The sequence below is a fragment of the Perissodus microlepis genome, chromosome 10 (assembly GCF_051167445.1).
Source record: "Perissodus microlepis isolate ML-2025 ecotype Zambia chromosome 10, ASM5116744v1, whole genome shotgun sequence".
Lineage (NCBI taxonomy): Eukaryota > Metazoa > Chordata > Actinopteri > Cichliformes > Cichlidae > Perissodus > Perissodus microlepis.
The window spans coordinates 13998369-14026136 of NC_140470.1; the positions used below are offsets into that span (position 1 = coordinate 13998369).

Sequence of the window (27768 nt, forward strand, 5' to 3'; positions counted from 1 at the left end):
ACTGTGATGTTAATAGCCTAAAGGGGACCGACACACTCCTGTTTACGCCAAGTAGTTGATCTGAAGTGAAGTGATAACACACACACAACAGACACCCATACACACAAAAACATAAGGAGCAAAAGTTAAAGAATGCACAAAATTAACCCTTAGAATTGAGAATACTATGCAGATTTTAACCACTGTATATATTAAAATTTTCTGCTAATTAATCACTGTGTTAAAACTGTCAATAAAATTTTTACTGCTTATCAAAAAGTGATAAGCAGTGTCTGTGTCACACTAAAGTTAAACTTTTCATTTGGTCTTGATTTGATGTCAAAAACTTGAGGTTGGCACATGAATATCCAATTCATAGAAGGTTGACTTGTGGCCCTTAAAAATAGGACTAATACATCCTGAAATAAAATACTGGATGCCATGGCGACTGTGATTGGATGACAGGAGTAATCTGCTGACTAAATCCCCTCATGGCTCAAGCTGTGATTTGGACCGGAGATTTGTTTTCAGAGTGAACTCCGCCCTGCAGAGATGACTGTCAACGTAAAGTACACTACAGACTGCAGCAGGCCAGCAAATAGTCTGTTTAATTTGGAGGAAACAGCTTGGACTCGACTTTGACAGCTTCTTCCCTGCGTGCTGACGTGAACAAAACGAGCCAACCGGCAAGCCAACGCTAAAGCTATTCTATGGTAGGACAATCATGACCAAGTTTTCAGCTGCTGCTAATGTAGGTCTGTTGTTACAGGTTGTGTTTTCTGTATTAGTATAAGAAAAACTTTTTTTTTTTTCCCTGTACAAGTAATTAATAAAATAATTTTAAAAACTGAAACGTCATACTCCCACCCCCCAGATTCTGTGATTGAAAACATTTTTTAAAATACAATGTTATCATAGAATTGAACAGTTTTGTATTTTAAGTGATCAGTTTGTTGTTTCAGTGAACTTTTATTAAATGTTACCTGTCTAAATAGGAAGCCTGGGTTATATGGTCCAGCTAAAGCTAAAGCAGTCTAAGGAGGACAAATAAAAGTTGTATTTTCCAAGGTCCAAGTTTTAACATGAACATGCTACAAAGCAGTCCTTTTTTCCTTTGTCCATTCAGTTATTGGTTATTAATTGATCATAAATAAATACATGAGGCTGAGCTCAAATTAATTGATAATATGCATGATAATAAGAAACTAACAGACAGCCCCTTTACTCTAACCAACAATATAAGCATGTAGCTTTTTGGGAATTGAAGAATGGACCTCTGATGCTACACCAAAATCATTCCCTCAGTGTCAGTCAAGCATTAAATGAGCATCCACTCCATAATTTAACATTTTCTTTGAGCTTCAGAGCTGCAAAAACAGCTGTTAAAATTACATATGGTAGTTTATGTTCTTGTTGTTACCTATATTAACAATGTGCTGGCATGGCCATCCCTTGTTTTCATCTGATATAGATGTGTAAACAGAAATGCAAATTCACTTAAAAAACAGTCGCACAGTGCCTGTGTTAGCTCCCCTTTTGTCACAATAAGGTTCCTGAATAAAACAGATGTTGCAGCAAGTACGTTAACCTCTTTGCAAAAATGGACAATTACATACAATAGGCGTACCACTTTGACAGGTAGTGATAAACTGGGACATTCAACAGCAAGTGGCCCAATGTACAAAGCAGCAAATATTGAAAAAAAAAACCCTCAAAGGTGTCATTTTTAATTTGTCTCTCTATTACACGTTCCCCACACACTTTTTAAATTGTAAAAGCATGGAAAGCTAACAAGCATACTAATGCATTGTGCATTATGCATTACAGAGTTGCTTTTTAAAAATAAAGACACATTTAAAGTGAAATTATTAACTTAATTTGAGAACATTAGTGATTGCGTTGACTTTGTGCATTAATATGTTGATTGTTCAAGTCCACAGGTTGCAGTAAGCAGTGAGCTGTCAGCTCTGTCCTCTGACTCCAAGCAGCTGGGGAGATGTGAGAAATGGTCATGCCTCTGGTGAAGAGGAACATTGAGCCTCGGCACCTGTGCCACAGTGCCGTGCCCGATGGAGTTGGCAACGAGCTGGAATGTGTAACCAACAACACGCTGTCCGCTATAATTCGACAGCTCAGCAGTCTGAGTAAGCTTACAGTTGATCAGATTCAGAATAAAATATCAATGTGTCTTTAACCTGTGCTCATTACATGCAATCAAGGTGTTGCCACTATTAAGCAAATCGAAATTTAAATCATAAGGAAAATTATACAGTAAAAAACCTAAACTATCTAAATATTCAGGGCATAATTACTTCAAGTTGTGAAAGATTGTTAGAAGTGATGGGGTGGGAAACTGATTTGCACACAGTGATTTTTAGCTTGATTTATTATGCATTTAACAGATCGATTTGTCACAACTAATACATAATATGGACCAAAGTACTTGGCCTCCTACACCTTACTTCTAGAGGAGCTGCTCAGCCATTGAAACTCAGACCATGAAGCTCCCAGCGCAGTTTTTGTGCTGATGTTAATGCTAGAGGAGCTTTGGAGCTCTGCACTTTCTCCCTGCTCTGTAACTTTACATGCCACTTACAAATGATTGTGGAATATTTAGGAAGGAAGGCATTTCAAAAACGGACTTTTTGTAACAGTAACATCCTGTTGCAGCACCACACTCAAATTCTTTAGGAGGATTGACACTTTTGAAGATGTTTGTAAAGGGAGACTGCTTAGTGCTTGAATTTATACATCGGTGGCAGTGGGACTGAAAATACCCAAATTCAAAGATTAAGAGGTGTGACCTAATCCGTTGGCTACATAGTGTATATCAGTCCTGTAACACAACACAATACGCATTGAGTTTTCTGGGGATAATAATTTGACATATTGACATATACCCTCTATGTCATGGGAGTGCTTATGTTTTCTTAATCCTTTAAAAGGGATTATGAGATAAGAGTGTCACTTAATTGCTAGCTTTGAATGAGGGGAGAAACAAACAAAGAACATATTTTAGGGGTATCATATTTGTCAGTGTGTGATTTGTTGCAGTCGTTGCTAAAATGCATTTCACTCTGTACACAGGTTTGTGCAGAAGTACAGTGGTTAATGTTAAACATGCTGTTGCAATGTCTGTATCCTAGAACATATCCTTTGATAGTTTGTACATCCGTGTGTGTGTGTGTGTGTGTGTGTGTGTGTGTGCGATTAGTAAACTTACCGAAGCTTAGAGCTTAGCGTACAGATTTGTACAACAGCACGATAAGATGGAAAGTAACTGGGCGGAGACACAAACACAGGCAGTCTAATTATAGCTTTTACATTAAGCAGACTAGAGCTGTTTGAAATGTGCCCCTGACTGTGTAATGGAAACAAACATTTTGAGCAGTTTAATTTAGATAGTTGATATCAGCACTCTGCCTTTAAGGTGCCATTATCTTTTAAATGTTATTGAGATTTGACACACTTTTCCATTTATTGCTTTTCCTCTATTCTCTCCCGCTTTCTTGCTCTGGTTGCAGGTAAGCATGCAGAAAATGTTTTCGGGGAGCTTTTTAATGAAGCCAACACCTTTTACGTGCGCGCAAACTCTCTTCAGGATCGAATTGACCGCTTGGCCATCAAAGTCACCCAACTAGACTCCAGTGTGGAGGAGGGTTAGTTCATTGGGTATCAGTGAATCTTCTTCTGTTTGTTGCTATGGTTATTCCTACACGCTTTATATCAAACTTTCCTCCTTAATTTTGCTTTTTTAAAGTTTCCCTTCAAGACATAAACATGAGGAAGGGCTTCAGAAGCTCGAGTGTCCAGGACCAGCAGGTTTTATCCAAGAGCAGCCTTCCTAGTTCTGTAGCCGACATGTACAACAGCAGTGACAGACCTCCTCCTCTCAGCAACCTCACTGCTTACAGGTGCTGCACTGTTTTTCTTTCTTTTTTACTGTTCTGAAGTTAGATATCTGATCAGTTATGTCTTCAGTTAATGTTGGAAATTGGTTTTTAAATACAGAGAGGATTCTACTGATGCAATGAAATACTACTCTGACCCGTCATACTTTTTTGACCTGTGGAAAGAGAAAATGCTTCAGGACACAGAGGAGAAGAGAAAAGAAAGGCGGAGGCATAGGGTCAGAGTGCATTTTACCCATCTTGTTTACGCATTTACGTATTTACTTACTGACTGCTTACTCAAACTCTGTATTCCTGTTGTTTCTGCAGGAACAGAAGCGATGTGTGGACAGCAGCACCATTCAGCGTGAGGTGAAGAAGGTCAGAAAGGCACGAAACCGCAGGCAGGAGTGGAACATGATGGCGTTTGATAAAGAGCTCCGTCCAGATCACAGACATCCACAGAGTCTCAGGCGAGGAGCATCATCTGAGGGCTCCCTTTCGCCAGATGGGAGGTTAGAGAAGCTACTAAGATTGTGTTTTGGATAGGTTTTCAATGCATTTTTCTGTATAATACAACACTACAGAGGGAATTAAAGAATTTCCCATCTTTGGGACTAATGATGTAGATCTTATTTTATCCTAGTTGTATTTTTATGGAGAAATTTGTAAAATTATTGTAGATTTATGATACTTTTAAAATAAAACTTAGCAGATGGGGTGTGTGTGTGTGTGTGTGTGTGTGTGTGTGTGTGTGTGTGTGTGTGTGTGTGCGTGTGTGTGTGTGTGTGTGTGTGTGTGTGTGTGTGTGTGTGTGCCCAAAAGGAGGGGTAGATCTGTTTTCACAAATAGGACCTTGCGACCCAAATTGTAATATCTTTGTTGTGTAAAGCGTCGGCTTTGATATTGTAACAGCAAATCTACCATCTGGATCTGCATCTGCATGACAAACTCTCTTTTATTGTTTATCCAGGCCTGACCTCTTAGATTACCCCATCCCTCCAGTGCCTGCCCATGCTGCTTGTAACTCTGCCAAGTCTCACGATTACGTTCCTGGGAACACGCATCCCTCACCACCTGTGGAGCATGAATACCAAAGCATTGATGTCAACTACAAGAGAGTAACCTATGCCGCAGCAGAGCCTCGTGCTGCAGACCGAATGAACGGTTCAATTCGTCTCCCTGCAGATTACAAGTATGTGAGAGAAATTGAAATATAATATACTCTTTTTGAGCATCTGCAACTTAATCCTCTTTCTTTTACTGTCACACAGGTCTATCCCACCACCTCCTGCCCCCGGCCCTCCAATCCCATCAGCCCAGACAGCCTTTGGTTTTCCACTGGGTGCACATCCTCCAGCGCCACATAATGGCGTTGGGCACGCGGGCCCGGGCTGCCCACTCCCACCAATCCCTCCTCCAGGGAATCACACGGTCCCTCCACCCCCAGGTCCCCCACCTCCTCCTGTCCCTCCGCCATCTGCACCCTCACACCTAGCGGGACACAGTGAAGGCTGCAGACGTGAGACCAAACCTGTGAGAGACGCAAGAAGTGACCTGCTGTCTGCCATCCGCATGGGTGAGTCAGCGTGCTTAAACGCAGTTGGTATTGCTTCCAGCTGGTCAGATGAGCACAGATGTGAGCAGCTAACACGCTGTGCAATACAGACATATAATATTCTGTCCTCTCTCTACATGTGTGTGCCCTCATTAGGCATCCAGTTGAAGAAAGTCCAAGAGCAGCAGGAGCAGCAGAGCAAGCGGGAGCCGGTGGGGAACGACGTAGCCACCATCCTTTCCCGACGCATTGCAGTTGAGTACAGCGACTCTGAGGAGGACTCTGAGCTTGATGAGAATGAGTGGTCGGACTGACAAAACACTGAATTGGTCTTTTCTCCACTGGATCTTCAGCACAGATGAAAGAAAACTGTGAAACACTCCATCTAGCTCCATCTAGTGGAGTCTTTGTACCAAGCCACTACTGCCAAAATACCTCTACCTTGTGGTTTTTATTTCTACTTTCATAATAAATATTTCATGAGCAACTGAACCACTAATCTAGCACATCTACACAGTTCGCACCAGTTTGTTTTGTAACAGGTTAATATCCTCATTTCAAAACAGAGTCAATGTGTGATAAATCACACAGTTCTATCACATGGAAATGTGACCCATTAGTTTCTTAAGATTGTCTTTGTATACTGCTTGTTCTAGCAAAATGTCCTTACGTGATGACCTCCTATCTTTGTCCAGCAGCATCCCAGCGGAGAGCATTTCAGTGTAAGAAAAGCATAGGAATAAATAATATATGTTACCATTGGCTGACCTCCACATAGCTTCTTCAGTTTCAAGGTCTTTGTATTAGGCATGCTGGCTCATTGGCACACTACCTAACTAGCCAGCTCAAACACTCAAACACACAAGTAGAGCAAGCCTGTGCTTTCCCTACTATGACAAGTTAAAATATGTGCTGTGATATAAACAAGCACTGAATCATACCATAATATTGAAAGATTCAAGGGTTTTTGTTTTAATTTAATCTTCCTAATCTCACACTTAATTCCATTAGTTTTGTAATAGCTACCTCAAGTTGTAACAATTTCTCAGTTCTGATTGTGTGTATGAAGGTATCATGTCTGACATTAATTCTATTTGTTGTGATGTGTCTTTACAAATACTGATATATCAATAAACTTTCCAAATTAGCAAGAAAATCATGCTATCATTAAGTCCTTGTCTTTTTTCTTTTTTACTTCTTTCTTTTTAAGTTAAACTCCACTAGATACTAGAGGTCAAAACCCACTTGAAAATTATTTATAGATTTTTGCACAACCTTAATGGGGACAGGCCAGATTAGACATAAATTACTGTGAAAATTTTTCAAGTTACAGTACCTGGAAGGACAATGAGGTGATTCAAAAGTTTGTGCTCTCAAAACTACAACCAAATCAACTTTACAGCCACTTAAGTTACAGAAACCAAAACCGTTTTTAATTCTATAACCAATTTTCAGCTTTAATCTTATAGGCTATATCACAGTTTCAATAAAAATAGAATATAATATTAAAAATGCTAAATTAATTATGGAATATAACTATTTAATAAAATAAAGAAAACAATGAAACAACGAGGCCTGTAAATTCATTCACACCCAGCAGAGGTCACCCGATGCCAAAGTGTAGCTCAACGGAACTTGAGAAACTGTTAACTGTTAGACGCCATGTTGGCTCTGTAATAACTGCCAGCGTTGCAAGACAGGAAGCGAGTTGAGCCGCAATGGAGATGTTTTCGTCCCGTGACAGTGTGCTGGTTGGCAGGTGATTAGCACAGCGAAGCTCCTCCTCAGTCTTCTACAGTAGACACAAATCTGGACAGCTGACCATTGTAATAAGGTATAGTATTTATACAGGCTTTGTAGGGTTTTACATTCCCACCAGCTTGCCTTTCAGTTATGGGGCAAATGTCGAGTGTAAAATTCTTTGTTTAGCTTAAACTGTGAACGATGATGATGAAGATAGCTAGTGTGTGCTAACTAGTCACCTGACTTATACGTGCACACGCTCAAATCAGCTTTACTCTCAGCCTTCCGTATGGAGGAACAAACAAGCTACCATCTGGCCAGGAATGGCAGCGCTGACTCATTTTACCTCATCTTTAGTTTCTGATGGGAGGAAAATGAAGCTTTAGCAGAGTTAGCTCACGACCTTACACTGTTAGATGTGGTCATTCATTCATGAGAGAAACCACCAAGTCACAGTGCTCGCATAATTCTCCCTGTCACACTAGCATCTAAAGTAAGTCTGGAAAAATAATAGTAATACAATAACTCTACCCTGGCTAATGATTAAGTATTGCACGATGTCTTAACTTGTGTGTGAGTGTTATAAAATGACTTGAAAGCATATTTTGTCCTCTGTGTGCCCCTCAAGGAATTTAGTAAGATATAAACTATCAAGATGGATACCTCAAAACTTCCCAAGATCCAGGATGAGGACCGAGAAAGCCAGTTTGGATATGTACACGGTGTTTCTGGACCAGGTCTGGTTTATTCTCCTTGTCTTTTAAATGGCTAGAATCTATCAGGTTGAATGTAGTTAAACATAGTATGGTTGCAATGTTTAGTTAAGTAGCTGACAAATTAAGGAAGTTGATCACATGATGACAAAATCATGACATTTCCTGTTATTACCCAGCAGGGGTAACAGGGTATAAACTGGGTATAAAACATGTCTAATCTCACTAAAGAATGCCTCTCTTGCATAGCTGTAGAGTATATAGTTATCCTGAACTGCATGACTTCTGCTTAAGGATATCCTTGGTCTGTCACATATGTTCAAGCTATAACATTTGTCATTTTTGTCTTAATAATCTCTTTGAAATTGTCCCAGTTGAAAATATAAACAAGTAAAACTTTTGATTGTTTCTTAATCATTTCGGTATCTGTAATTTTCTTTCTTGCTATTGCCATCAGTGGTGACAGCTACCGCCATGGCAGGAGCAGCCATGTATGAGCTGGTTCGAGTCGGTCACAGTGAGCTGGTGGGAGAAATCATCCGGTTAGAAGGGGACATGGCAACTATCCAGGTCTACGAGGAGACATGTATCCTTTCTGCTGCCGTGTTTCGTTCCTCTTTTGTCAAACATCAAAAGTAAAAAAACCAAAAACAAATCAGACTGAATTGCATTAAGAAAAGCTGCTTGGCAGATATCACATGTTTCAGACATTTCGTGGTTTGTTTGGTGACCCTAACTTTATCATACAGCTGGCGTGTCTGTCGGGGACCCTGTCCTGCGAACTGGAAAGCCCCTGTCAGTAGAGCTGGGACCGGGTATCATGGGCTCCATCTTTGACGGTATCCAGCGCCCACTAAAAGACATCAATGACCTCACTAACAGTATTTACATCCCAAGAGGAGTAAACATTGGTGCTCTCAACAGAGACAACAAATGGGAATTTACGCCCGGGCAGAACCTTCGGGTAAGGAAGGCGCATTGTTGCGCTCTTTTCTATACTCTTTTCTTCTTAAGTGTGCTGACCAAAAATGTGATCCCCTCGCCAGGTCGGCAGTCACGTAACTGGTGGAGATATCTATGGTATGGTATTTGAAAACTCCTTAATCAAACACAAGCTAATGCTTCCACCTCGTAGCAGAGGCACCATAACCTACCTGGCTCCACCTGGAAACTACGACATTTCAGTGAGTGTTGCATTTGAAACAAAGTGCTTTTTATTTTGGATAAAAACAAAACTGATTTTGGGGGTTTTCTTGCATTCAGGATGTGGTTCTGGAGCTTGAGTTTGAAGGCATTAAAGAGAAACTCAGCATGGTGCAAGTGTGGCCAGTACGACAAATCCGCCCCGTCACAGAAAAACTACCAGCTAATCATCCACTGCTGACCGGCCAGAGAGTTCTGGATGCACTTTTCCCGTGAGCACATTTGCTGTGCATTATGACATCTTTATTTAATATACGCCGCTTAACAGATTTATTAAACCGCCTGTCATAAAAACAAGAAAACACTTAATATTTTTGAAATCTTTCAAAAACATGTTTAAAACAAACTTTTTTATAAATCAGTAAATTTGAAACTATTTTCAGCATTAAAAATATAATTTTGTTTAAAAATCGTGCACATACTGGTGGATTAACCATTACTTAACCATAAAAAAAGGATTATAGTGATTATCAATAGTCTTCATTTAGGGCAGCCCATAAGCCTTACAGTGGGTGGTGGTACTGCAAGTACTGCATATCACATATTATAAAAAGTGGGTTTTTCACTGGTGGATTGTTTAGTTATTTATTACATAGTGAGACCGTGTGGCTGTTGTGTTTTATAGCTGTGTGCAGGGTGGCACTACTGCTATACCAGGAGCCTTTGGATGTGGAAAGACTGTGATCTCGCAGTCATTGTCCAAGTACTCCAACAGTGATGTCATCATCTACGTCGGCTGTGGAGAGCGTGGAAACGAAATGTCTGAAGTGCTGCGAGATTTCCCCGAGGTTTGAAGATTACGAAGCTTTCGATTTGTTATTTAGGTTTTTTTCTGTCTACTGTAACAAACGCACTACAGCATCACTTTTGACTCGCTTAAGCTAAGGCTGTTGTTCACACTGCTCTTGCCACTAGCTCACTATGGAAGTTGACGGCAAAGTTGAGAGCATCATGAAGAGAACAGCGCTGGTTGCTAACACCTCCAACATGCCCGTGGCTGCTAGAGAGGCTTCCATTTACACAGGTATAAGCTGCCTACATTATAGAGAACTGAGTCATTGTTAACCTTAACTTTTACTACATACTTAAAAAAATAAAATAAAAATTCAGAGTAATTGAAAAACTTAAAACACTCTAAAATCCTATTCAGAACTTTATGAAAGTAGCTAGTAGTGAGCTAGTGTGTATTTTGTTGGTTTTTTCCCTCTTCCTGCACAGTATTTTGAAAGTGTCATCAAATGTCAAACTGTTGCCTGTGCAGGGATCACACTGTCTGAATACTTCAGAGATATGGGCTACAATGTGAGCATGATGGCTGATTCGACGTCTCGATGGGCCGAAGCTCTGAGAGAAATCTCTGGAAGACTGGCTGAAATGCCTGCTGGTGAGTTCAGTGGTCACAGTCAAAATCTCAAAGCATGTTTGTTTGTTTTGTACCTGCTGATCTAGATTAGAGATCAGCAGGTACAAAAGTCACCTCCTACTGTAGTTCAGTAACGTTTATTTCAGGGCTTTTTTTTGTAATATATTTGGTTTATTTTACTAATTCCATTTTGATTCATGTTCTAAAGCACTTTCTTTTTCATTTAACTAGTGAGGATGTACTATTAATCAGGACTTCATTAGGTAACTTCAGAGTTAGCTCTGGGGTTTCTGTACTGTGAAGGTGGTTTATTTCTTACCAGGGTATACTGCCAAGGTAACTTATGTTGTGAATTTAACCTGCTCTGGTTCTAGATTAGAGATCAGCAGGTGCAAAAATCACCTCCTACTGACCATTCAGTTCTCCAGAAAATAGTGTCACTATTCCTGAAGGATCATTTGGACATCTGTGTGGAGATAGGAGGGTTTAAAGTTTTTCAATAGTGTCTAATGTTTACCAGTTTCCCTGATGAGCGTTGGTAATAAATATATATTCTTAGACAAAACATTTTTTCCCTTTTATGTAGGGCTGCAATTGTACAGTAATTTTATTGTTCTAGAAGTTTTAATATACAATCCTAAAACAGGACGCCTACACTGTACTTGCAGACCTTCTATCAAATTCGTGTGTAGTCTAATCCCATGTTTGAGTTATTTAATCTTTACTCTCAGATGTTAAACAACACTGGAGCTGCAGCTGAAAGAAAGGCAAACGTAAGAACATAATATCACATAATATCGGGATGTCGAAATTAAAATGGTATATATGAAAATGAGAAGAATTGCAATGAATGAATCGTTTTAAAAACATATAGATGTTAATAATCGCATTGTGTGTGGCAATGTTCGTGTTTCCTTCAGATTGGCCCACCTATTAAGAAAGAGATGGGGTGCATATATATATACATACATACATACACTGCGATTGTTATAGTAAGAAGAAGATTGTGATTGGTTGCCAACACCACCCTTTTCCTGTGAACGTGCAGAGGAAACACTGGGTTAACTTAGCAAGGTGATAATTAGCTTTGTCTGACTGCTTATCCTGAGCACCAGTGCTAGTGTAAGTGAGTCCAGATAACAGAAGGATACCCTGGGTATGTTGAACTCACTTCATAGTACAGTTCATTCAGATTTTGTTAAGACCCTCTCACACAGTAGGTAAACTCATGTGAAGCATTTACCTTTGTGTGGCTGCAGATAGCGGATATCCGGCTTACCTGGGCGCCAGACTGGCTTCCTTCTATGAGCGTGCTGGACGTGTGAAGTGCCTGGGAAATCCAGAGAGAGAAGGCAGCGTCAGCATCGTAGGAGCGTGAGTTCACATTTATATAAGCAAGTTTGTGCTTTTTGTTTGTTTGTGCACATTCTGTAGATGGTCATTGACTGCTGCACGTCGTTATATTGAGTTTGCTTCGGTGGGAAAATTAGTTCGAAAATGTAAAGTTTTTCATGTGAAACCTTTAAATAGAATCCAGCAGGTGATTATTTTATTAGTAAACTTTACTTTTAATACTGTGAACTCCTTAGTGTGTCGCCTCCTGGTGGAGACTTCTCCGATCCTGTCACTTCAGCTACACTGGGAATCGTTCAGGTAAGTAAAATGTAGAAACTTAATGCAAACATTTGACCGAATTCACCTTAAAGTGAAAGTGTCTCTCTTTTACACGGTCCTGTGTTTTTGTTGTCGTTTGTAGGTGTTCTGGGGGCTGGACAAGAAGCTGGCTCAGAGAAAACACTTCCCATCTGTAAACTGGCTCATCAGCTACAGCAAGTACACACGAGCTCTGGATGAATATTATGACAAACATTTCCCGGAGTTTGTTCCTCTTCGCACAAAAGCAAAAGAGATTCTACAGGAAGAAGAGGACCTGGCTGAGATTGTGCAGCTTGTTGGCAAAGTGAGTCAGTTTATATTAAATGGTCTAAAACTGTCCCCAGCGGCGCGATGGATCGAACCCAGAATTTCATTACCATAAAGCAACAGTGCTAACCACTGCGTCACTGTGCAGTCTGTGCTCCTTTATGTGTGGAGTTTGTATGCTCAGTCTCTCTGGACACACCATCTCTTTCCTACTGTCCAAACACAAGCATGTTAGGTTACAGTATTGAGCCCTACTCTAAAAGACATTGTCACAGATTAAACTCTGCCTCTGAAGCTGAATTTAAAAAATAAATGTTTAAAGTTGAAGTTTTTAACGTAATTATAGCGTTTTCTTGTGAGATACAGAATATGACGTCACAAGGTTGATTATTTTGTGTTTGCTAACTAGTCACATACTGGAAAAAACTCAGAGACTAAAACTAAAACAGTTTAAGGGCGTCACTTTTCTGTTGCCCCTGGCTGCTGCAATCACTTTTCTTTTTTTAAGCTACATGCACTCAAATGGGAAAATCCACCTTTTGGTAATGCACTGGTTTATCCATTGTTGTGTTGTGTTTACAGACTGAGTGACATAATCAGCTGGCAGAGCATGTCTCCTCTGTTGAATACTGCCAGGCCGGTACAAAAGTGACCCTGCTTTTCATTTTAGTTTCCATGTTTTCCACAAAAACTAATAGACTAATGTAAGTGTATTGGCAGCAACCAACAAATTGACTTAGTGAAGTAATATTCTGTACTGCCACATGATGGCGCCACAAATGCTCTACTACAAACACTTTTTTTTTTTAAAATCCAGCTTCACGATAGTGTTTAATCTGTGACAGTTTTTTAAGTAGTGTTCAAAGGTGTAAATTAGCGTTAATGCATGTAGTGTTTTATGTCCATTTTAATGACCAATGAACAGTAAATGGTCTGAATTCATGTTAATCATCACAATTTTTATTCAGTTTGAATGCTTTGTTACTATGGACTCTAAATGGGTTTAGATCTGTTGATCAGTTTTACCAGATGAAGGTGGGAGATTGAAGAGAGTGAAGTCTGTACATGAGACTGAAGGAACATGTGTTGGTACAAAAGGCCCAGTGTAACAAATGCAATCTAATGCTTAATCTCTTTTCTTGTATATTTTTTCTAAGCCAAGTTAGTGGATACATTATATGTAAAAAAAAAAAAGGCTCTTCTGTCAGCGCTGTAGAATGCTAAAACAAATATGTGGAAATGACTAGAAAAATATAACAAGAACTCGTCTGGTTTTGTTCCCAGGCTTCACTCGCTGAGACTGATAAAATTACTCTAGAAGTTGCTAAGCTCATTAAGGACGACTACCTGCAGCAGAATGGTTATACTCCCTATGACAGGTGAATACAAAGCACTTACATTTAGACAGATTACATTGAAAGTCTTAAAAGAACATGCTGACTCTTGTAATTGTGCATTTTGGATGTTGTATTTTATGATATTACTGTAATTCCCATGAAAACAGGAAAAGGTATTAAACAACATGTGTGTAAATATTCTTTTAGGTTTTGCCCCTTCTACAAAACTGTTGGCATCCTCTCAAACATGATAGCGTTTTACGACATGGCCCGACATGCGGTGGAGTCCACAGCTCAGAGTGACAACAAAATCACCTGGGCCATCATCAGGGAAAACATGGGGGAGATCCTGTACAAGATCAGCTCCATGAAGTTCAAGGTACACATTTGTTTCTCATGTGGCAGGAGATGTTTGGTTTTGTTTTGTTTTTTCTTTGCCATATTGATCATCAACCCGCTTAAAAGATTTTGTGCCTTTCATGTATCGTTCAGGATCCTGTCAAGGATGGTGAAGCAAAGATCAAAGGAGACTACGCCCAATTGTTGGAGGACATGCAGAATGCTTTCCGAACCTTGGAGGAGTGAGTTTCCTACCTCTCAGCTTGTCTCTCAGATATCCAGACCCCAGTGCAGTGCAACATAGTAAAGACTGATTGGCCCATGTTCTGAATGTCTGCCACAGTCACATAGTCTTTTTTTTTCTCCTTGATGTTTACGCCCCTTAAACATTCCATGACCTGCACAAATTGTATTTCATTTTGCTGATTTTCGACAAGTTTACTCATAAAAAAAAAACCAGTACTGAAATCCCCTTAGGCTGTCTCAGAATATTACTTAAATAAATTCGCCCCAATCAAGTGCTGCACTCGCACTCCACTAGTAGCTGCGAAAAAAGAGTTGATGTCTCTTTCCCCCAGATGTAACAGTGATCAATGCAGATATTTAATCAAATGGGAACATGAACGTGGATAAAGGGACAGAGGCAGTGTATTCAGGGGATGTGAGGAGTTCTTCCACGTCTTACCTCTAAAGTGTGATTGTGATGCTGTGGAATATATACTTGATATTATGTGTAAAATGTGAATGAATGAGATTGTTGGTTTGTGTTGTAAAAGAAGTCTTGCTGTTTTGTCCATGGTACATTATTGTCTCCCTAAATAAATGGGAAATAAATAAAGTAGATGGTTTCAGTAAGATTTTATTTCTCATATTTCTTTCAAAACATAAACCAGCAGTTTGAAATCTTTCAAACTTTCATACACAAATTTTGATAATTGATGTAAGAATCGGTCATTGGTGCAACCTTATAAGCACACCTCAATTCAATAAAGGACTCGTTACTGTAGATGGTGCGCAGATAGATTTCGACATATGAACAGATGAGCAGCGAATTATTAGCCCTCGTATGAAATGTAAAGTTTTGTCAACATTTTCTCCAGTGGTTTTCTTTTTTTTAAATAAAGCAAATTAATTTTCAACATAGCATTTGCAAACATACTAGTTTTCTTTAAAAAGCATTAATTGGGGTCAGTATTATAGCTGAACATTTTGTCACCACAGGACAAACCAGTGTTGTGTAATGATGTGCTGAGTTTTAAACGGGTTGTCTTCCAGTTTACACAAAGTATAAAAACTTCAGTGAGGGTTTGAGCTGTCACTGAAGAAAACGTAATCGTAACAGTAACCAAAGAAATCAGTTTAGACTTGAGAAAAAGAATTGTTGATGCTCACAAACGAGGAGTTGTATATGTAAAGTTATCAAGTGTCAAGGACTGGAATTAGAAGCATAATCAAGGAATTCAAAGAGAGCCACACAGTATTGAACAAGTGTGACTCTGGAAAGAAAACTAGTGAGAGACGTGTCTAAAGACCCCAGAACAACTTCAAAAACATGTGAATGACTTGGAAATTGTAGTCTCAAAGAAGACAATCACCAGAGCTGTGTGCAGGAATGGATTTCAAGACTACAGACCAAGAAAAACTCAACTTTTGCACATGAGACACCTTCAAGCCAGACTGAAGTTTGCTAAGAACCTGGAGAACAACTATCTATACTGGAAGCAAGTTCTTTGGTCAGATGAGAAGAAACTAGGGCTCTTTGGCCACAGAGATGCTGCTTATATTTTTAGAAAGACGGGAGAAGCATACAACACAAAGAAGGCCATCCCCACAGTGAAAAGCAGTGGTGGGAGTATTATGCTGTGGGAATGCTTCAGTGCATCTGGAAATGGAGGATATGCCAGTTTCAGATGCCACAAATCTGAGTCACTTAGTCTTCCTATACAACAACAACCCAAAACATACGTCACTCCTGGTGAGGAACTACCTTCGAAAGACCAAAATGAGCATTACTGACTGGCCTGCACAAAGCCCTGACTTGAATCCTGTTGAAAATCTGTGGGGTAAACTGAAGACCATGACAGAAGATCATCAAATCTAGAGGAACTTGAGAGATTTACCAAAGAAGAATTGGCCGGGATCGCTGTTATCCTCTAAAAAGGATTGAGAATTGACTATAAGCACCAGTGGTTTTCCATGATGTTTGCAGCAAACTACCTGCAAAGTAAAACGAAAAACTGGTTCTTCTTTTCTCTTTGTCAGTTGACAAATAAAGAGAATTCATGTTATTCTCTTTGAAAGCATCTTAACTCGATATGTGATGCTTTAGTACATTAGAGCACAAATATACAAAATATACAACAAGGAGATGGACTGATTATTACATTTATTTGTCATACTGCATTATCAGCATCTTAGCAGTTTGCTGATGCACAATCTTCAGCATTCACTGTTGGTTCAGTGTATTTCTCTAGCATTAAACCCTCTAAAATAGATTAGAGTCGCTATCTCAGGTTCCGGGCTCCATTAGGACTAATGGAAGCGTAACCCGCTGGAGAAAGAGCAGCAGCTTTTCTCTGCATTGATTCTGTCCATCCAGTGCAGACACCAGCCTATAGCTCATAATGCACCTGGCCCTCTTTCTCTTATTCTTGAATTAGTAATGATTCATGGGGCAGTGTGTGTAAAGAGGACATTAACAAAACTGTAAATGGATTTGCTTATGTGCAAGCGAAAGTGGCATGGACTTTCAAGGCATGTCTAACCTTTTGTTTTGCCACTTTGAAAACAGGATAACCATTATTTCATTATTTAAACTGTTCTTAGTAAAGGTCATACTGGCTATTTTGTCTCTGATAAGATATCTTATGGGTCCTAACGTCTGTCTTTCAGGTTCCAGTGTTTCCCCTTTCACTGAGCTGCAACAACATTTCATTTTAAACTTGGTTTATGCTGCAGAGTGACCCAGATCAAGCTCAAGTTGGATAAACTGTCTGCTAAAGTGTTCATAAGCATGAACATGTGTTGTAACTGATGTGAATAAGGACCTTGGCTCCAGGTGAGAAAAGAGAACTTCCCTGCATGGGTCACTGAGCGCACCGTTAGTGTCGGTATCCAGTGTCGTCGCACGAAGAGTGCAATGTGTACAGCGCAGGGCTTTATGAGTGTAAACACAGAGGCCTCCCGTGCGCCTTTGATCGCGCACAAATGCACTCTTCGAGAGTTTTCAGTGGGTGAGCCTCAAGGTCAAGTTGCTTGTGGGAGGAAATATGATGCCAGAGGGTGGGGCTGCCCCGTGGATCATCGCTCAGTCTCTCATCTTTGAGTGCCTGTCATGTTTCTCATACGCACCCTCGTTCGGCTCAGCGTGGATTATCAGGGCTGCTGTTGCAGCTTTTGAATACCTCAACACAGCCTCTCAGCTGTGGGCAGAGGTATGAAAAACTCCTGGCTCTCTCTGGCTTCCTCAACCAAATGAGGGAGGGCCTATATTTGCCAAGCACGCCAGTATTAAAATCTAAAATGATAGCTGATGGAAGCTGTAAGGCAGAAGCAGGCTGAGTATCCCTGAGAACGACTTGTGAACTATTTAATGACATGTGAGAAAGATAGTCTTTGGAAATGTGAGCTGGCAGATGCAACACAATATCAAGCTACTTGTCAGGACTTCAAGTTGCCTTCTGTTGGGACGCTTCCACCATGGGAATGCAAGAAATGAAAACCATCTCACTGCACTGATTCGGTGTCGCCACAGCACCATCGGGGCAGGGACATGCCAATTTCCTTTTTCATCACAAATGACTGATGAGAAACTAGGCTGCGCTTTTCATTTTTCCCCCTTCAGTCACTTGCAGAAGGAGCCTGGTGACAAGGGGTCATCTTCTTAAGCATTTCTCTCCTCATTGTTTGCTGAGGATGGCGTAGCTCTCGTGTAGAAACTGTGAATTTTTTTGAGCCAATGTAGCTTGCTGTTTTTGTGTTTTTGCATTGGAGACAAAAGGTAAGTCAACACAATAAGTCTTTTCTTTGTGAGTGTCCCTTATTAACAGTTAACACCTAGAAGTGTTAGATAGTGCTAATTAAGTTATTTCTGAATAATAATGATCTTTAGCAGACAAACTCAGATTGCAATAACTATTTTTGTCTTTAAAATAATTTTTTTCTGGAAATTCCTGTATAGCTATGTGTCAGATGCCACATAATAAGGTTATAACCACAGATACAAATCAGCCTAATGTAATAACTCACACAGACAATAACTCAAAGACATCTCAGAGAGTTTAAGTCTTCGGTTTGCTGGCCCAGATAGTTTGTCCCTGCGGACACCGTGGCCTTGTTTCAACAAATTGCATTAGAAGCTCTTGGGGACATAATAAGACTGAGAATACTCTGATTATGGAAATTATATATTTTTTTAAACAGGGATCTTTTAGAGTTACAAGTACAGGTCATGTACGCATTGCTATAATCCGTTTAATACTGTATTTGTTACTCTAATATATAATCTAAATATAAATGTGCTGTTATAGTATTAATAGCATCAACAAGTATGAACACAAATATGCTCTATGTGCTGTTCTACATTGCCAGGTGTCTTTTCTGGTATGTATATTGAGAGTAAAGAAATAGCCAGAGTACTTGGTCAATAAAGCTGATTCTGATTATATTTTTTGTTTTTACTTATCTTTTGCACTTGTTTATGCATATTTTTTATAATAGGTGTTTAAAACTTTTTGTAATTTCTTGTATTAAAAATATAATCTTGAAAACGGATCCTAAATTTGTCAGCACTGTTGCTAATTCTCAAAAGCAACCTACTTAGAGCCCAGTAAGCTGGGGTGAGAGCTGTGTGTGTGTGAGCATGTTTGCTTTTCTCTGTGCACTGCAAGTTAATTGTGAGGTCTTTCAAGGCCACGTAAGGAAACAAGGAATCAATAAAGGGTCTTTGTTTGGATAGTTTTTATTGATCATGACAGGATTACCTGCTTGTGTTTTTTAAGTCATGTATCATGCAAACGCAGCACGCTGTAACTGTGTCATCTGTGGCATGCAATTACCTTTTTTTGTTAAATCTCCATCTTTAGCAGGCCATTATGCAATGGCAGAAGTTAAAGCCGCCGGAGCCAGATGATCCTATTTGTTGCTGTGAATGCGATCTCTACCAGTACGGATGTTGCTGCGACTGCGAGGATCTGGATGAAGCCTTTAACAGGTATGAAGGTGTGAAGAAATGAGTGAATAAACTAATAATCAAGGAGTGTGTGCTGTATGTGTAGTACTGTTGTTAGAAAGCTACACAAGTAGCCGTTGTTTGTGGTCACTAAGAAAGGTTGGACACAAACCAGATACAAAGGAAACAGAAAATAGTGTGAGATTTTATGCTATTAGTTTATTGGCTTTCTAAAGAAAGCGAGAGGAGGTGATACCATTCTCATGTCTGTCAATGAAACATGAAACGAATGCCAACAGCTGGATAACAAGCTTAGCTTTAAGACTGGAAATAGTCCACGCACCCACACTGGTTTACTGGCAATGTCTCGCGGCCAAGAAACAGATGAAGTTTCTTTCTTTCTTTTTCTTCTTCTTTGTTTTGCACAGATAAATAAGATCGAGATGAGCCTTAGCTGTGTTGGTAGGGAGTCTACTGACTTCTAATAAAATGAATCAAACTTTCAAAGAGAAAAGCAAAGATGCAAATTTACCATATATTTATTGTGATACCTGAATCATCATATTAAGTCTTGTAGCAGGATGCTGTTATTTTTTTATTTAGATTTTTGAATTATGTAAATTCTTAATAATTTGCCACAAACAATTAACTTTACTTCCTAAAATGTGCCAAAATTCACAATGAGAGAGAAAAGGAGGGCACATATCATTCTTTCTTTCTTTTTTTATTCCTTTTTTATTTGGCAGGCCCCTCTTATCGGTTAGAGCGGCTCTAAAGGTTTTCTCTGAGATTACCTGAGAATGCAAAAGTCATATCTTATCTTTCCTATTATTCTAGAGTCAAAGCAAACTATCGTGTATGTCTCAAACCTGAAAAAGCCAACTATGAAATAATTTTACCTTGCATGCAGCTCAAGAACTTGAAAATAAATTCCATCAGTGAAAAGGGAAATGATTAGACACATGAATAAACATTTGTCTAATTATAACTCTATGACCACTGTTCTCTGTAGGTGGCTGAAAGACAAACCATCTAAAAGTACATTTCAGTCTCCTGTATTTGGTGCCATGGCTGAAAATATGGAAATTTCCCTGATCCCAGCCCTGCTGATGCTGCCTCTCCTGCTGAAGGTTGCAGCGTTGCACTACCTGCTGGGTATAACCGTCCTGACAGCTCTGCCTGGCCTGGTGCTGTGGTACTACTATGCAACGCACCGAAAGAAGAGACGCACCCTCTTCTTCCTCACCCTCGCATTGTACTCTCTGGCCTACATGTATTACCTCTTCATCACAGAGATTTTACCGCGTGGGGACGTCAGCCAGCTGCAGGTGTGCACCGTGACCTCTGGGATGATCTTCACTATAGTCTCTCTTATTCACACCAAGAAAGGCCCAGGATTTGTCACTGCTGTCCTTCACGACTCTCACAGTCACAGTCAGGAGGATAAAAAGGAGTCCACACAAGTAAATAATGGATCTATCCAATCAGCAGCCTCTCCCTCAGGGACACCAGCAGAGCTGCAAACCCCAAAGGAGGGCCTTGGAGCAAAGTGGAGTAGGTGTCCTTTGTGCAAAATAATGCGACCACCGCGGGCTGGTCATTGTCGAACCTGTGGCTCATGTGTCCAGCGTTTGGACCACCATTGTATCTGGTGGGTCTGACTTCACGTCATATTTATATATTTCCTTTGTAAGCAAAGCATTGTGTGTTTAATATTCAGTTCAGTTTAGGTTTATTCAGTTGCCTCAAGGTGTTTTATACTGTAAGGTAGAGATTCTCTCGAAAAACCCTCATAATCAAATAGTCCCTGCTGAGGAAGCACTATGCAATGGTGGGAAAGAAAAACTCCCCTCTAAGAGGAGGAAACCCCTGGCAAATGGGGCCCGGGGGCACAGACATCTGTCATGACTGGCTGTGGGGCTTCCATAGTATTGGAAAGAGGAAAGATGTAAAACAAGAGAAAAGGGAAAAAAGAGGGTACATGGAGCCTGGAAAAGCCACAGACTAAGGGAAAGATAAAGCAAAAATGACTTTTTCATCCCTGTCGGTACTGTCACTGCAGTGTTTTTTGGAATAATGGAGGCAGGTAAGGAATTTATAGAATAACATGATAATAATTAATTACAATAGCCCAGCCAAGAAGTAATGAATGTATGAACTAGTTTTGTGGCATCATTCTGAGACTGTATGGTTCTAATTTTATATATTAATGTGCACATGAAAAAAAGTGTTACTATATATTTGTTTCATATGCGCATTGAAGGACACATCCTGGTCAAAAACAACTTCCAGGCTTCTCATAGTGTTGCTGAAGGCCCTGATAATGCCATCCAGAGTAAGTGTCTGGTTAACATCATGTTTCTAAGATTTATTAGGGCCGAGTGCATAACCTCAGTTTTGTCTGAATGTAGTTTTAGAAAATTACAGGACATTCACGTCTTTATGTCTTAAACTATTAGTTTCATTTTTAGGTTGTCTGGCAGCATAATTGGTGGTCATGGTGGCCATTCTGCTGAAATAAACAACGAAATTAAAATGAGTTGTTGAATTTGTGGGTCCACACCTCTTGTGTTGTAATTAGATTAGGGGAACGAACCTGAGCAGAAGTTTGGACCAGGGGGACGTCACATTCACAGCTGATCAGCAGATGAAAACTGAACTCTCTTTTACATTTCCCCACACTAGAAAAAAAATAGAGTTTAATTTTACCATTAGATCATAATTTAGTAAACACATGATGGGCCTCATCAGGCCATAAACACATCACATGTCATCAAGTTTTCCATAATCAGTTCCTTTTGACAGATTTTGATAAACATACTCCAAAACTCATGCAGATGGATTTAGATTTTCTTATTAATATTATTATTTTGTTTTGGGGACATCTGCAAATTAGATTTTTTTTTCTGTCACACTGAAAGTCCTCTTGCAGAGCACTCTGCCAAGAGGAAAAACGAATGGGCTTATAATGATAGAATAATGTAACAAGATAAATAAGGTCACTCAGTCACTTCTAAACTAATTAAAATCCATAAATGTAGCAGTTCTGTCATTTTATATACAGCATGATAGTGAGATACACATGTAACCTGGTCTCTCTGGTGTTGTGTGTCCCTGTTGAGATGTTGTAGGATAAACAGCTGTGTAGGACAGGCAAACCATCGCAGTTTCCTGCTGACCCTCTCTGTGTTTGTGTTGACCTCTCTGTACGGGATCAGTTTGGTGCTTTGCAGCCTCTGTCCTCATCAGTATCTAATGACAGCGCTCTTCTACTGCCCCGGCGTCTACACTCAGTCTAGGTACAGCACTCTATATGTTTTTTTTCTGCTGCAGCCTTGAAATTGAATCACTTTAATCATTAAATAATTATTTCAATTCGTCAATGACCATTTTAATTACTGTTTTTGGTGTGTTTTTCTTGAATTTGTCCTGCCAGTATGAGAAGAAAAGGTGTGTTATGTTGCAGTAATGATTTGTTCTCTTTACTTTTACAGCACAGCACTTTGCTTTACCTGTGCGTGGTACAGCAGCATTGTTGCAGGTGGACTGCTTTACCTCTTGGTGGCACAAGTTCTCAATATCAGCTTTAACGTGACGGAGCGAGAGGCTCAGCTGGCTCTGAGGAACAAAACGGGCCAGAGCCGCCTGTGGGGACTCGTTGTCGACACAGGAGAGTATTCTCGTGGCTTCTATCAGAACTGGGTTGAGTTCCTCACCATGACAGATGCTTCAGCTTCTCCTCGATCCAGCCTTACCGACTTGGTCTAGTTGTACTTAATGCACTCGGTGACATCGTGGTAATAGACTGTTCGTGCTGCATGCATGAAGAATTAGATTTCATATTTCTTTTTCAATACATTCCAGGACTGTGGTACTAATATGAACATGTTTTTAATGACTGTTTAAAGATGCATAGATGTGTTTGGGGTTTGGATTTTTAGCACCATTTTCTGTTGAAGCTTTTGACCTGGACACATGCAAGACAGTCTGTGGATTTTGTGCCTTTTGTAAAATTTAATCAAAGACTGCAGACATTATAGCCTGCCTTTTTATACACCTGCAGAAAGTAAGAAGGAAATATGTTGTCTTTATAAAAAAAAATAATAATCTCACTGCATGCAAGTCAAAAAAAATCTAATAAACTTCAAAATGATACAAAAAAACATTGAGTGATTCTGGAGTTCAAATCAAAGAAGATAAACCAGAAACAAAACTGCCGGATTCAAGACTAGATAGCTGTCCTTTACTAATTTAATATCCAGTAGCAACGTGGTTTGGCCTTAAGATGGCATCAGAGGGAAAGCCAAAGAAAAGCAAATGGTCACTTTTGACCCGTTCTGCAGACATGCACTCAGTAAATACTGACACCACTGTACTGGTCAAGTTGGAAATTTAAAAAGAAACAAAGATATATTAAAAAAAATTAATAAGAAGGCAAGAAAAACGAGTTATAGAAGGATCTGCATCTGTGAGAAGAGGCCTAACTAATACAGAACAAAGAGGCTAGCTTAGCTCAGTGTAAGATGTTAAAATAATGTCTAAAATATGTTGCATGTGATGGTTAGAGCAAGAAGTTCATCACCTTGGACACAATAAAATGTGCGTTTTGTGCCTTTCTTCTCTGCAGTGTGCAGAGAAATCACTGTTCTCAGTCATATAGTGTGAATTGAAAATGAAACCCCATCTATTCTACTGTAATCTCTAGTCTCAATTTTCATTTCACACTGTTCACTAATTAGCATTATTTCTCATAATCCACATTTTGGGTGGAGCACATCAATAAATATTCTTATACCGATACATTTCTTCCATTTGAAGGCATATTTCATCCCTATAACTTCAGTGCCAGCACTTTCAGTCAGTCCCCATGAACAGCTTTTCCTCTGCTGCCACCCTCAGGCCACTCTGTGCTTAACATTAACAAAAACACCCAATAACATTAATATTGTCTGTTGCTCGGTCAGTTTGTGATGTGTATCAATGTCTTGATTGTAGGTTTAAGCAACCAGTCTCAGCAAGGGGTTAAAGTAAGTTTAAAAATACAGTTTTCTTAAAACAAATAGAATTCAAACATGGGGGGAAATCTAATCACAAAGAAAAAATATCTGTGTCCCTTCACAAAAGAGATGAGTTGGTGGGCTGGGGATAGTTGTGGTTGCTTCCTTAATGGCAGTCCTCCCACAGCTACCACTATGGGTTGAGTTGGTATCACACTTCATCCTCAGTCAGCACTGCCTTGAGATTTGGGCCACAGGAAACATGTCTGCACCCAGAAACACAGAGGAATTAAATGTGTTTGCTCCTTTCAGTCGGTTCACAGCATGTTTAAGACTTTTGAGGGAAGTCATTATATCACTGGAAGACTTACCAATATTAAACCTATTCAGCCTAAAATGAGGGAACAAAAACACATAAAAGAAAATTGTGTTGGTGTGTCCGTCACTAGTGCCAAGTGCACATAAAGAGATGAAAAAGGGGGATAAACAACATAATTTATGCATCATTTATAGCACTGTACAAAGTGTTAAAGGGAGGCGGAGCAGATGTCGATCAGTTGCCCATCAAAATCTGGCATTTTAAAAATAGGATAATTTAAAATACAATTTTAAAAAATGTCAGCAAACAAACACAAACTAACGCTTACTTAAGACGACTAAATTAGGACAACTTCTTCATTGTGAGCATTTCCCAGGGAGAGAAAACAATGTCAGACACCTTCACTCAAAGTAGGCAACATCACCCACTGCCTACAATGCAGGCAACAGCAAATGGAGCTTTTGTATAGCACAGGAGTTACATTAACACCTCCTGCATCTTCCATGTGAAGTATGGGAAACTGCTGCAGCCTTCTCACAACCAAAGCATTCACAAAGTGATTTGTAATCCTTTGTAATCTTTGGGAATGATTTCATCCGGCAGCCAGCACGCTAACTTTCTGGGCTAGTGTTTCCCTAGCAGTCAGAGGTTACCAGGGGGGTCACTGACTGGCATCTGGCCTAAATGCAACAGTAATTAGGTCACAAGAAGGTAACCCTTATGTTTTAACCAAATTACCAGAAGGCCACAATCTGTGGGTAGTGATCAAACAAGCAAGTTCACTCTGGACCCAGATAGATGGTGGATGGATGGTGTGACACTTTCATTCTTGTCACATAAAAGGTTGTTATTTCAAGAACCATTGATTACCTTTTGTAGTGAACAAGAACAGAGTGAACTTTGAGATTCTTCATCACTCAACAGCAGTGGAAAAAAGATTCCACAAACTTATTTACTTATTATTGTTAGCTTATCCAGGGAATCATTTCAGGTTACTACACAGGGAAGCGTGATTAGGAATCCAGTTTGCGAGCCATGTGTTTTGTCTGTGCGCGTTACTGTCACATCTGCTGACAGCTACATTTGATTCTGTGGTCTCAGTCGCAGAAAGCGCTGGAGTTTAGCCTTGTTTACCACTGTGGATTCAGTGTACTTTGTTTCAAAACAGATTTTTTTTTGTCTCCACTCAAGCTGAAATTTAATTACTACTTTATTTGCTTTCCAATTCTCTGACATCCCAGCTGATTTGTTATTCAAATTTTTGATCTGTTTTTGTGTGTTTCTCCTGCCAGCTGTTTGCTATATACCTCTCATATGGTTCACTGAATTCTGCCTTTGCGTGGCTAAACTTTTTGGTTGTGAAACCATGCATGCAGGTTCATGTGTTTGAACCCATCCCCGAACCCGGGTTTTGTGTAGGTGTGTGTGTGTGTGTGCGCGCTGGCCTCGAGGGAAGAGGTAATCTCCCTCGGCTATATAAAGGGAGTCAGGCAGAACCTCAACAGCACACTTCCAGATCTTCATCCACACTCTCCCACATCATCATTTCTTCACTCATCATCAGCAGCCATGCATTTACTTCTCACTCTGCTGGGAGCTGTGCTCTCCTCTCTGATGGTTTCTTCTGAAGTCCAACCTCAGGCAGACTTCAATGTACAGGCGGTAAGACAAATGGCTACATTAGTATGTTTTATTTTACAATATTTATTTCTATGATCATTGTATTTATTTAATTCCCTATATCGTTTGTAAGCCCAGCAGCAATGCATGTTCAACTTGCTTATATGGTTTTGGCTTTTCACCTTTTGACTTTTGTGTTTTATGCTGTGATAAATCTTTTGTTCACTGCCTTCATAAACAAAAGCAATGTAGCTGTCTTCAAAAACAAAGAAAAAGAAGAAGGCACACATGAAGTGGTTTTTTTTCCCTCTATCTTCCAAAGCTTATGCGAGTTATTAAAACACACTTTTTTGTAAAGGTGGTCACAGAAAGTGTTTCAAAAACGCTTCAGTAAAGTTTTCAACTCCCGATGCTTTCCTCTTGTGTGCCCACAGATGGCAGGTAAGTGGTACCTGATTGGAATTGCCACTGATGCCCAGTGGTTTGTCAGTCACAGAGCCAGCATGAAGATGGGCACGGCCATGATTACCCCAACTGCTGACGGGGATCTGGAGATGTCATATTCCAGTCTTAGGTAAGTGTGAGGGCATGAGGACAATGGACATTTAAATAAATAGGAATATATATATATATATATCTGTATATAAATATATATGAAAGACAACATGTGAAAGAATTAATGTTTTAGTGATCTCTTTGCAGCCCTAATGGCTCGTGTTGGAGAATGAACAATCTGGCCAAAAAAACTGAGATACCGGGAAAGTTCACATACACAAGTCGGCGTGAGTGCACCCACACACAGAAGCACGATTTAACAATCTAGTACGTTTGCCTTTTCTGCTTTCATAATTTCATGACCCCTTTTCTGCTGCATTCCCTTTGTCAGGCTGGGGGTATCTCAGTGACTTGCGCATGGTCGACGTGAAGTATGACGAGTATGTCCTGATTCATTCCATCAAAACAAAGGGGAAAGAAAGCTATGTTGTTAACAAACTATATGGTAATATGGCATTTAGCTCTGATTCTACACTCTGCTCAATCCATTTTAACCTGTTCTGCTGGTCGGTAAAGCTATACCCGCTGCAGCAGATTTACATCATCTGTTTTCACAGGACGTGGTGTGGATCTCAGCGCTGAGGTGCAGGAGAAGTTCATTCAGTTCTCCCTGCAAAGCAGCATCCAACCTGAAAATATTGTCATCCTTCCCAAAAACGGTATTTTTACCTCTGAGATGTTTTATTTAAAATAACTGCAATCAAGAGTGATGTTATGCACTGATCACTTTTCCATTTTCTTTCCCTTTTCCTCTCTATAGAGAAGTGCCCAGCTGCCTAACCTTGTGTCCAGGTGATCATCTCACCGAGGAGCTTTCACTGTTCTGAAAATCTCATGTCGATGACCTGAGACAGTTTGCTTTTTACTTTACTATCTCTGCTCTTTCGTTATTAAGAGGGCTCATAATATCACAAAATTATATTCATCACTTTGCATTTATCCACCTGCTGTTATAACCACAGAAATAAAAAGTATGAAATGGCTAAAATCTTTTGATTTACTCAATTTTTAAACTAATACTTTGAATTACATCCATAACAGCACAGCTAAAACCTTCTT

At 39.8% G+C, this 27768-nt stretch overlaps 4 protein-coding genes across 7 annotated transcripts; all 4 read left to right on the top strand.

The window, feature by feature from the left end:
- Window positions 1-522: 522 nt before the first annotated feature.
- wasf3a (WASP family member 3a) lies at window positions 523-6594 on the top strand. 2 transcript variants are annotated; one of them, XM_084942251.1, is made up of 9 exons: window positions 523-692; window positions 1913-2123; window positions 3504-3638; window positions 3740-3893; window positions 3991-4108; window positions 4200-4384; window positions 4843-5064; window positions 5144-5448; window positions 5584-6594. In XM_084942251.1, the coding sequence occupies exons 2-9, from the start codon at window positions 1985-1987 to the stop codon at window positions 5739-5741; spliced, it is 1416 nt and encodes a 471-aa protein (XP_084798377.1). In that variant the 5' UTR covers window positions 523-692; window positions 1913-1984; the 3' UTR covers window positions 5742-6594. The 2 variants fall into 2 exon arrangements, with proteins under 2 accessions (XP_084798377.1, XP_084798378.1); XM_084942252.1 differs by having other exon boundaries at window positions 1920-2123.
- A 542-nt stretch (window positions 6595-7136) lies between these two features.
- LOC146379013 (V-type proton ATPase catalytic subunit A-like) lies at window positions 7137-14903 on the top strand. 2 transcript variants are annotated; one of them, XM_084942253.1, is made up of 15 exons: window positions 7137-7261; window positions 7799-7907; window positions 8341-8469; window positions 8633-8847; window positions 8930-9067; window positions 9147-9298; window positions 9712-9874; window positions 10002-10110; window positions 10348-10470; window positions 11709-11823; window positions 12039-12102; window positions 12206-12409; window positions 13657-13751; window positions 13917-14088; window positions 14202-14903. In XM_084942253.1, exons 2-15 carry the CDS (start codon window positions 7826-7828, stop codon window positions 14292-14294), a joined length of 1854 nt encoding a protein of 617 aa, XP_084798379.1. In that variant the 5' UTR covers window positions 7137-7261; window positions 7799-7825; the 3' UTR covers window positions 14295-14903. The 2 variants fall into 2 exon arrangements, with proteins under 2 accessions (XP_084798379.1, XP_084798381.1); XM_084942255.1 differs by lacking the exon at window positions 7137-7261 and adding an exon at window positions 7458-7663.
- Window positions 14904-16196: 1293 nt separating this feature from the next.
- Window positions 16197-23784, top strand: LOC146379014 (palmitoyltransferase ZDHHC23-A-like). Of its 2 annotated transcripts, none has more exons than XM_084942257.1 (5): window positions 16197-18048; window positions 19133-19260; window positions 20231-20869; window positions 22437-22517; window positions 22713-23784. In XM_084942257.1, the coding sequence occupies exons 2-5, from the start codon at window positions 19142-19144 to the stop codon at window positions 22984-22986; spliced, it is 1113 nt and encodes a 370-aa protein (XP_084798383.1). In that variant the 5' UTR covers window positions 16197-18048; window positions 19133-19141; the 3' UTR covers window positions 22987-23784. The 2 variants fall into 2 exon arrangements, with proteins under 2 accessions (XP_084798383.1, XP_084798382.1); XM_084942256.1 differs by having other exon boundaries at window positions 16199-18048; window positions 22350-22517.
- Window positions 23785-26062: 2278 nt separating this feature from the next.
- LOC146379015 (lipocalin-like) lies at window positions 26063-27489 on the top strand. The gene is made up of 6 exons (XM_084941287.1): window positions 26063-26196; window positions 26589-26728; window positions 26857-26936; window positions 27041-27154; window positions 27267-27368; window positions 27470-27489. Exons 1-6 carry the CDS (start codon window positions 26104-26106, stop codon window positions 27487-27489), a joined length of 549 nt encoding a protein of 182 aa, XP_084797413.1. The 5' UTR covers window positions 26063-26103.
- Window positions 27490-27768: the final 279 nt, after the last annotated feature.